We start from the raw sequence: 11,279 nt of genomic DNA on the forward strand, positions 1-11,279 counted from the left end.
AGTGTGTTGTGGGCATGCTATGTTGGTGCCAGGGAGAACACTGTTACAAACATTAAAAACAGCAAAGTGCTAGAAATATTGTGCAGGTCAGAAAGTGTTCATGGAAATAGATTTAGGCTGAACTATATAATAGCCTACCTTGTCTATCTGAAGCATCAAGGTAATGTGTACAGCTGCCCTTGGGGATATTGCTCCTGTTTAATGCTCTTGATGTGTACAAGACTTAGTGTGCGTATGGGAGATGCCACAGGGCAGTACAATCCCAGAAGGCAAGAGGGAAGAATCCATGCCAAAGATTAATAGTTTTATCTAAGTAATGCCTGCTGGCTGGGCAGTAAACATGTGGTTTTTAATAATCCAGAGACAAAGTGATGGGAGGTAGAAACAACATGTAGACAATTTCCCTAATAAATTTTGTAGGACGGCATTATTTCCAGTTAATGGAAATGCACATCTCTTGAATAATTGAGGGACTGTATCCATCACTGGCGAGTTCAGCTGGGATTCTCTCGCTCTGTGATGACCACAGGACCTTTCATCAGATATAGTAACTGATATTCAGCAAGAGTGACTGGGTTTAGTTTTCATCACTTTTTCTGTACATTTGAACAAACATTTATACTCTGTGGCTACTTTATTACGTACAGGAGGTACCTAATGAAATGGCCACTGAGCGTAGTTCCGTATGCTTGTGGTCTTCCGCTGCTGTAGCCTTTCCATTTCAAGGTCTGACATTTTGTGATTTTAGAGATGCTCTTCTGCACACCACTTTTTCACTGTGTGGTTATTTGAGTTACTGTCACCTTCCTGTCAGCTTAAATCATTCTGATCATTCACCTCTGACCTCTTATTGACAAGGCATTTTCACCCTCCAATCTGCCGCTCACTGGATGTCACTTGTTTTTTGCACTATCCTCTGTAAACTCTGTTGTATGTGAAAATCCCAGGAGTTTCTGGATACTCAAACCACCTCATATAGCACCAACCATCATTCCGTCGCCTAAGTCACTTAGATCACATTTCTTCCCCATTCTGATGTTTGGTTTGAACAACAACAGGACCTCTTGACTATGTCAACATGTCTTATGCACTTAGTCACTGCCACATGATTGGCTGATTAGTTGTTTGCATTAATGCACAAGTGTACCTGATAAAGTGGTCACTGAGTGTCCGTGCATAGCCGACTCCCATCTTCAACCAAATACCTGTGATGAGCAATCAGTAGTCGAGAATAGTGATAATGTGATGGGAGCTAGTCAAGAGTTCTTGGCAGAAGGGGGGCTTTGTTTACTGTGATTGATGTAGCTGGAGTATTTTTTTATCAATTGGCTTTTCTTTATTCATGAATTATTTACTAACCTTCTGAAGCACAACAGGCAGCAGCATTGTTTTAGTAAATTCCTTGTAATAACTGATGGTTGATTGTAACTGTGTGAATTCAGCTGCTAGCCTCGACTTTAACACCCGCTCCTTCGTAGACTTGAAACACCCTAATTCTCTAATCATCTCTAGTCCTACAATGCTCTGAGATGGCTGTGCTTTTCCAATTCTGACCTCTTATCAATACCTATGAGTAGCCACTTCCATAATTTTGTCCAATGCTTTCTGCTGCTTGTGCTCTGAGATCTTAAATTCCCATCTTGCTGCTCCCTGCCCCTGTGTGTGTGTGTGTGTGTGTGTGTGTGTGTGTGTGTGTGTGTTTCTTTCCATTAAGTCATTTCATTAAAAACTAGCATTGCTAAAACTTTCTATCATCTGCTTTAATTTCTCCTTGAGCAGCTTGGTAAGAAATGTTGTTTAATGTGATTCAGTGTAAAAACAAGTTTTTATTACTGGTTGGCAATTTGGAGTCAATTCTGAAAGTAAAGACAGAGGCACAAAAGACTGCAGGTGCTGGGATCTGGAGCAACAAACCAGAGGCTGGAAGAACTCAGCAGGTTGAGCAGCATCTGTGGAGGGAAATGGTTCTGAGCTGAAATGCTGCCTGACCCACTAAGTTCCTCCAGCATCTTGTTTGTTGCATTCTGATAGTAGATTTATCATCTTGAAATGCAAATTTTGGACACAAATTAAATTATATTTATACCAACTTTTTAATTATGGACAAGATGGCACCGGTAAGTGCGACTCTGTGTGCGTCTCCAGTGGGAACTATCAAATATTCCTAAGACCAGTGATCCAGAACTATACAAAAGGTCCAGGTACCAACTGTGGAAGGCTATTTTAAGAGTAAGAAAGCAATTCTGATTGAAGTTAGAGATGGAATCAGATGCATGTCAGCTCTGGCAAGGTTTTTAGGCCGTCACTTCCTACAAAGCAAAACCTAACATCATGAATGGCTGTGATGCTTCACTCCCAGATGAGCTCAACGCCTTTTATGTTCACTTCTAAAGGGTGAATAAAACTACACTTGTGCGAATCTCTGTAGCATCTGATGACCCAGTGATCTCTGCCTCAGAGACCAACATCAGAATGTCTTTCAACAGGGTGAACCCTCGCAAGGCATTAGGCTCTGATGTTGTACCTGGTAAGGCGCTAAAACCTGTGCCAGCCAACTGGCGAGAGTGTTCAAGGACATCCTCAATCTCTCACTGCTGCAGTCGGAGCAGTGAGAGATTGAACTGTCATACCAGTGGTCAACAAGAGCAGGGTGAGCTGCCTCAATGACTGTCGCCCAGTTGCCCACAAAACTACAGTGATGAGGTGTTTTGCGAGATTGTTCATGGCCAGAGTCAACTCCTGTCTAAGCAACGATCTGGGCCTGCTGAAATCTGCCTATCGCCACAATAGGTCTATAGTGGATGCAGTCTCATTGGCTCTCTACTCAGCCTTAGATCTATAGTCTATGTAGGTAATACACTACATAGGTTTATAGTCTATGTAGGTTATACACAATAGGCCTGTAGTGGATGCAATCTCATTGGCTCTCTACTTAGCCTCAGATCACCCAGGCAATAGCAATACCTTTGTTAGGCTGCTGTTTATTGACTACAGCTCAGCATTCAACATAATCATACCCTCTGTTCTACTCAACAAGCTCCAAAACTTGGGACTCTGTACCTCCCTTTGCAACGGGATCCTTGACTTCCTCCCCGGGATACTACAGTCAGTGAGAATCAGAAATAACAAATCCTTCTTGTAGGCACTCAGCACTAGTGTACCTCAAGGATGTGTGCCTAGCTCACTGCTCTACTCTTTCTACACTCACAACCATGTGGCTAGGCACAGTTCAAACGGAGTCCATAAATGTGCCAATGACACAACTATTGTTGGCAGAATTTCAAATGGTGACAAGGAGATGTGCAGGAGCGAAATAAATGACCTGGTTGAGCGCTGTTGAAACAGCAAGCTTGCACTTAACATCAGTAAGACCAAAGAATTGATTGTGGACTTCAGGAAGGGGAAGTCAAGGGAACGTACACCCATCCTCATTGAGGGTTGGCAGTGGAAAGGGTGAGCAGTTTCAAGTTCCTGGGTGTCAATATCTCTGAAGATCTATCCTGGGTCAACATATCGATGCGATTACAAAGAAGGCACAGCAGCAGCTGTATTTCATTAGGAGTTTGAGGAGACTTAGCCTGTCACCAGATACTCTAGCAAATTTCTACAGATGGACCGTAGAGGGCATTCTAACTGGTTGCATCACCATCTGGTATGAAGGGGCAGAAAGTTGTAAACTCACCAGCTCCATTGTGGGCACTAGCCTCTCCAACATCAAGGCATCAAGGGCACCTTCAAAATTCGATGCCTCAAGAAAGTGGCATCCATAATGAAGGACCCTTCCCCCCGTCACACAGGGCATTACCTCTTCTCATTGCTACCATCAAGTACAGGAGCCTGATGAGATACACTCAATGTCTCAGGAACAGTTTCCTCCCCTGTGCCATCAAATTTTTGAATGGATAATGAGCCTTTGAACACTATGTCACTATTTTTTTCTTTCTTTTTGCATTACTTATTTAATTTTTTTTGTAAGTACTCACTGTAATTCATAGTTTTTTTGTATTATGTATTACATTGTAGTGCTGTCACTAAATAACAAATTTCCTGATGTGCCAGTGATATTAAACCTGATGCTGATTCTGATTATGGCCTTGTCCCTTCCTCCGTTCTCACCTCCTTCTCCATTCCTTGTGACCTTGGTCCATGACTGAGAACAGTAAGGCCATATGACCAAGGGAACGTTATAACTGAACCCAGTACAGCTCTTCCTTGCTGTTCACGTGAACATCTACCATCAGGGCTTGCTTCAGTACTACGTGGGATGGTAGCGTAGTGGTTAACGTAACGCTTTGCAGTGCCAACAATCGGAGTTCAATTCCTGCTACTGGCTGTAAGAGAAAAGAAATTCCTACAGTGATTAAGCAGGAATCTCTTGGTCAGGATATCTCGGACCAAGGATAACAAATGGGAAGATAGGCAGTGAATTTTTGGAATTTTCTCCCCTTGAGGCCTGTGGAAGTTCAGTTACTACATATATCTATATATATATAGAGAGAGAGAGAGAATGGATTTTGAAGTAGCATGACAAGGTTTTATTGGAGACACGAGACTGCAGATGCTGGAATTTGGAGCAATCGACAATCTGCTAGATGAACTTGATTGAGAAGAATCTGTGGGAGAAAATGAATGGTCGACATTTTAGTTTGAAACCCTACATCAGTCCTGTTTCCCTCCCTAAGCCCGGATAAAGTGAATTATTTGCATCCACGTCATCTCTTTAAAAGTGTCACGATGAGCCAAAGTATTTTCAGACTAATTCCTTGTTTTCAAAATTACAGCAGCTGTAAAAATCCTTGCAGCCAATGTGCATGCAGCAGATTCTCGTGAGGGGCGGTGGGGGTGGGGGTTTGAAGGGAAAAGCTACAAAAGCATTTCTAAGGACCTCTCCCTCTCTCTGAGGCTTGAGGATAAAATCGGAATCGCAGCGCACCTTAATATTGCTGTGGGAGCACCTGTGTAGTCGTTCAAGAGGTGGCTCATTGTCACCTGAAGGGCAGTTAAGGAGTGACAATGAAGGCCACATTTAAGATTTAAAATGTTATTAGCTTCACAGACAACCCTCCACATTGATTAAATAACTCCTATCTTTAGTAATCAATTTGTAGAATTTCTGTTCCCCAGGGTAAACAAACTTGGCAGGTTTCTATTATGATTAAACAGACTCTATGGAGTTCATTGCCTGTTGGGTGTAATGGAGCACAGGCTAACCTGATCAGTGAGCAATTACTGAATCAATTAATCCTGTATAAATAAATGGCCCACATACTTGATTTGAATCCTTGCCTTTGTAAATGTGAGCCAGATCTATTGAGAGGAAATCAATCCATTCACTGCAGGAATATTCTTTCTACTACAATTCAGCTTAAGAGAAAATCAATTTTATGTTCAAGTCAGTAATTGTTAATACTCAGAATTAAAATCACGTTTATTATCACTGACATATATCATGAAATTTGTTTTGCAGTTGCAGTACAGTGCAATACATAAAATATAAATTGCAATAAGAAATTTATACTGTACTTAAAAAAATTAAGTTGTGCAAAAATAGTGTGATAATGTGGTGGGTGGTGTTCATGGGTTCAATATTCATTCAGACATTTGATGGAGAAGAAGCTGTTCGTAAAATGTTGAGTATGTTCAGGCTCCTGTACCTCTTTGATGGTAGCAGTGTTCTGGGGTTTGAGGGTCCGTGATGATGGATGCTTCCTTTCTGAGGTTTCGTCTTTTGAAGATGTCCTGGGTGATGGGGAGGCTAATGGCCATGATGGAGCTGGCTGAGTTTTCACCCCTCTGCGGCTTTTTCTAAGGAGTGGAATTTTTTTCCTCTGTACACTGGCAAGTCAAGGAGAACTGACCTGTGAAGAGTAGCAGCTATTTTACAATCTTAATATTCTTTAAATTTTCTTCATGAGCTGGTGTACCCTCTGTGAGGTGTGTGAAGTAACAATACTCTGGCATTGGTAATCCCAGTTCTTACTGGATTGGGAATGTTCATGGTGATTTGACATGGGAGCCTTATAGCCAAAAGAAAGAGTGGCTGTTGCCCCACTGGTCTCAGTTTCTTGCTGGTTCTCATTTTCTTAGTCATATATTGAGTTCAATTACAGTGATGTACAGTTGCAAGAAAATGTTTGTGAACCCTTTGCAATTACCTGATTTTCTGCATTAATTATTCATAAAATATGGTCTGATCTTCATTTAAGTCACAATAATAGACAAACACAATCTGCCTAAACTAATAACATATAAACAATTGTACTCATCATGTCTTTATTGAACACATTGTTTAAATATTCAGTCCAGGCTGGAAAAAGTATGTCAGCCCTTATATTTAATAACTTGTAGAACTTTCTTTAGCAGCAATAACCTCCACCAAACATTTCTTGTAGCTGCTGATCAGACTTGCACAATGGCAAGAAGGAATTTTAGACCACTCCTCCATACAAAACTGTTTCAGTTCATCAATATTTCTGGGATACTTTGTATGAACAGTTCTCTTCAGGTCATGCCACAGCATCTCAATTGGTTTAAAGTCTGGACTTTGACTTGGACAACCCAAAACTCAAATTTTCTTCTTTTTAACTCATTGTGTTGTTGATTTACTCTTACGTTTTAGATCATTGTTTCGTTGTGTCATCAAACTTCCATTAAGCTTCAAGTGACAGACTGCTATCCTGACATTCTCTTGTAAAATGTCTTGATTCAATTTTGAATTCATTGTTCCCTGAGCTATTGCAAGCCGTCTAAACCCTGAGGCAGCAAAGCAGTCCCAAACCACGATGCTCCTTCCACCATGCTTCACTGTTAGGATAAGGTTTTGGTGTTGGTGTGCAGTGTCCTTTTTTTTCTCCAAACATAACGGTGTGCATTTCTGCCAGAATGTTCAACTTTTGTCTCATCTATCCACAAAACTTTGTCCCAAAAGCATTGTGGCACATCCAGGTGGTCTTTTGCAAGCTTGAGAAATGCAGCAATTTGTTTTTGGGGAGCAGTTGTTTCCTCCATGAACACCATTCTTGTTCAATGTTTTTCTTATAGTGGACACATGAACAGAGACTTTAGCATGTTCTAGAGATTTTTGCAGGTCTTTTGCTGTTACCCTTGGGTTCTTTTTTCCCTCCTTCAGCATTGCATGTTGTGCTCTTGTTGTGATCTTTGTAGGACGGCTACTCCTAGGGAGAGTAGCAACAGGACTGAATTTCCTCCATTTGTAGACAAATTGTCTTACTGTGGGCTGATGAACACCCAGGTCTTTAGAAATGCTTTTGTTGCCTTTTCCAGCTTCACGCATCTCAACAATTTTCTTCGAAGATCATCTGAAAGTTGTTTTGATCGAGGCATGGTGCACATAAACAGATCTTTCTTGAAACGAACAGGCTCTGTCAGTAACCTGACTTGGTGTGTCTTTTTTCTTATAGGGCAGGGCACCTCTGCAAACCCATAACTCCAATCTCATATCTTTGATTGGAACACCTGATTCTAAATAGCTTTTTGTACCCCAGAGGTTCACATACTGTTTTTAGTCTAGACTGTGATTGTTTAAATGGTGTATTGACCAGAAGTACAATTGCATGTGTGCAACTAGTTTAGGCAGATTGCATTTGTCTGTTATTGTGACTTAGATGAAAATCAGACCACATTTTATGAGTAATTAATGCAGAAAACCAGGTAACTGCAAAGGGTTCACAAACTTTTTCTTGCAACTGTCCATACAGCCTATTCTGCTTGCTGTTGGTGGTTTTACAGCATCAATTCTAGTTAACATACTTTTTATTCCCTTTAAATGCATCTATACATTTTATCTCCACAACTCAGTGGTAGAGTGTTTCATATTACAATCACCCAATAGAGTAAGAAGTTTCTCGAGTTTTGTTTTTGATTTATTAACAACCATCTAATATTTATATACCCAAGTTATTAGCTCTCTCAAAATAAACCAAGTTTGTAAATGGTTAACACACCTTTCCTTTTTAATTCTAACGTTCTGAGAATTACTCCCCCCAGTACTTTGTATCCTGTCTACTTAACTTGCAGTGATTTGTTTAATTCCACTCCTAGATCTTTTTGCTTGTTAATCCCATTCACGCTTTCCCAAAGAGTATGAGACTTCTGTCTTTCTTGTTACCAAATGTACCACCTTGGAATTAGTAGATGTTTCTTTAAAACTTTTGATTTCTTCCTTGGATGCTTTATGTCACAAGAGAGTCACCTTGTGCAGTGGTAATCCTCTCCCTTTGAATGAAGAACGGTGTTGCTCCTGTGAAGCTAAAGCTCTTCCGGGCAGGTTTTATTGTACAAATTTCAAAACTGTGGAAACTTTGATGCATCTAGGGACAACTAAACATTACCCAAAAAGTGAAATACAAGAGTGTTTTTGTTGTTGCTTCATGTACTTTATTCCCAAGTCTTTATAGTTTGGACAACTAGATTTTACACACTTTGGAAAACTTGCTCTGGTCACTACAGCCTTACACGTTTGGATAGGAAATTCCTATTAGAAACACAAGGGATTCTGCAGATGCTGGAAATCTGCAGAAAGACAGAAAATGCTAGAGGGGAATAAACAGTTGACGTTCGAACCAAGGCTCATCATCAGGACCAGAAAGGAAGAAGACAAAAGCTAGAGTAAGAAGGTGGGGTGAGGGGGAGGTTGTGGTGGAGGAATACAAGCTGACAGGTGGTAGGTGAGACCAGGTGGGGAATGGGGTGAAGTAAGAAGCTGAGAGGGGACTGGTGGAAGACAGGATGAAGAAGAAGGACGAGGAATAGGTGAAGACAATGAACCATGGAAGAAAGGGAAAGAAGAGGTGAACCAGAGGCAGGTGATGGGCAGGATTGAAAGGGTAACCAGAATGATGAATGGTTAAGGCAAATTTACCAGGAAGTTGCAGAAATCAATTTTTATGCCATCAGGTTGGAGGTTACCCAGATGGAGTATGAGGTGTTGCTCCTGTAACTGAGTTTGGGCTCATCATGGCAGCAGAGAAGGCCATTAAGAGACATGTCAGAATGGGAATGGGAAGTCAAATTGAGATGGGTAACCACCAGGAAATCCTGTCGTTTGTGGTGGACAGAGCGAAGGTGCCCAACAAAGCAAAAGTACAAAAACAGAATGCTTGAATGCTGAGTGCAGGTCGGTGGGACTAGGATAGGGTAAGAGTTTGGCACGGACTAGAAGGGTCGAGATGGCCTGTTTCCATGCTGTAATTGTTATATGGTTATATGGTTATTGAAATGCTGTTTAGTACAGATGGCATCTGTGAAGAGCTCTGATGAAAAGTCATTGACCTGAAATGTTAACTCTGTGATTCTCTAATACTCAGATGCTGCCTGAGTATTTCCAGCATTTTCCGTGTTTACTTTAGATTTCCAGCATCCACAGTATTTTGCTTTTGGAAGACTTGGTCAGGGTAGGTGGAAACCATGTGCCATCTTCAGAAAGGCTAGAAATTTGCACTGAATATCTGCAATATTTGATTGGAAGGATTGCATTCATCATTTCTTGGGTGTGGGTAAAAGCATGGTACTTTAACTGTTAACTCAAAGTTGCTAAAACTGGTTTGGGATAGTAAGTTATGCTATGTTGGCACCAGAAGCTAATTTCTTTAATCTGGTTGGAGCCAAGAGATGTAAAAGAGTGGAAGTCTTGATGAATTGCCTTGGCCTGAAATGTCAACTGTTTATTAACCTCCATAGATGCTGCCTGATCTGCTGAGTTCCTCCAGCATTTTCTGTGTAATGTTTGAATTTCCAGCACCTTCAGAATCTCTTTAAGAGTCAAAGGAACTGGCTTTCCTTTTGCCACCAGGCAGTAGTTACAAAAATTCATAAGTTACAAGAGTCTGGATATAATGAGTACTGGAGGGGACTTGTTGGCACTTTCTGGTTGTAATTTTGATATGCCCTATTCTATTGTCAATTCAAAGTATGTCAAATTAAAGGTGAAAGCACCATTGTCTCACCTTTGTTAATCTGTTATTATTTCCTTTTTTAAATAAAAACAAATGTCTTGAATGCATTGCAAAGGATTTGTGTAATAAACGACAGACTTAATCTGAGTGTACCTGTTTTCCTTCACAGGCTGTCCCAGAGATGACTGCTCTTCTGGATAAGTAATTCTAAGGCTTTACAGTTAGGTCAAATGGATACCAGATCGTGAATTGGACCTGTACAACGTGCATATGATGTGCTGACAATGCATCTATCAATACTGAACATTACTTTGATGCACATGGTGTCCATCTCTATCAATGCAATCAACTGATTCCACTTGATTTACTTTATAACCCATTAGATTAAGGTTACAGAATTGGAATACTACCTGTTTTTGCACCATTCCAAGAAATCGGTGCCCACATCCTCTAACCCTGGATCCTGTCAAACATACTTTGGTGATAATTCTTGAGTATGCCTGAAACTGTTATCTTCCTTTTAGAGTAAACTCAGCATCTTCCTAACAAACTGTGGCAACAATTTAAGAATACCAGGAAATTTTCGGGTTGCTTTCAAGGACATTTAGAGCAAGAGCATTAATTTTCATTTGAGAACACAAGCATTTAAGGGTATATCTTGGGTCTGGTATTCTTATCTCATTGATAACACTAAGGGGAAAGGCTCTGATTATTGAAGGCTATTTCACTGCCCTGGCCACAAGAGCAAGTTGTCCCATCACAATTCAGAAGTCCTATAGAGAGTACCATAAATAGTATTGCACTGCAGGAAAACACAGCAGCTCAGCTTAACCTCCATGTCACACCAGTTATTGGGTTACTGTGGAAGGTTACTGTAAATGGAAGGAAAACAATTGCAGAAAAGTGCAGAATAGCCAAGAGCCAAGACGGCTCTGTTGGGAAAAGTTTGAGATTTGGTAATGCAACGGCACAGTTGAGCTGCAGGGTTTCTGGAAGGAACTGCAGAAGGAACGAGAAGGAAACCAAGTAATTGTTTGATTGTTAAATAATTTAAGAAAAAATTATCCTTTGCAATTTTTATGGTAACCAGCCAAATACTATTTGGAAATAAACTGTATGGCTACTCTTGTGTATCTGTGTTCTCAGATAATCAGTACCACCAACACACAAATAAAGCGACTTGTTATTTACCAAGTATCACCAGACTCTACAAGCTTAAATAGTCATACTCAGAGTCATAGAACACGACAGCACAGAAACGGGCCCTATGGTGCATCTATCTGTGCCAAATTATTAATCTGCCTAGTCCTAGTGACCTGCATTTGAACCATAGCCCTGGATACTCCTCCCATTCATGTAACTATC

General features: G+C 40.7%; 1 protein-coding gene across 1 annotated transcript in view; it reads left to right on the forward strand.

The window, feature by feature from the left end:
- The window catches only part of etfa (electron transfer flavoprotein subunit alpha), a 74,599-nt gene extending 63,554 nt beyond the window's left edge, over positions 1-11,045 (forward strand). The window contains exon 12 of the mRNA XM_063070456.1: positions 10,084-11,045. Within this exon, the coding sequence (XP_062926526.1) occupies positions 10,084-10,119 (36 nt within the window). The 3' untranslated portion in view covers positions 10,120-11,045. The remainder of the gene's footprint in view (positions 1-10,083) is intronic.
- The last annotated feature ends 234 nt before the right edge of the window (positions 11,046-11,279 follow it).

Source organism: Mobula hypostoma, chromosome 18, assembly GCF_963921235.1.
Source record: "Mobula hypostoma chromosome 18, sMobHyp1.1, whole genome shotgun sequence".
NCBI classification, from domain to species: Eukaryota; Metazoa; Chordata; class Chondrichthyes; order Myliobatiformes; family Myliobatidae; genus Mobula; species Mobula hypostoma.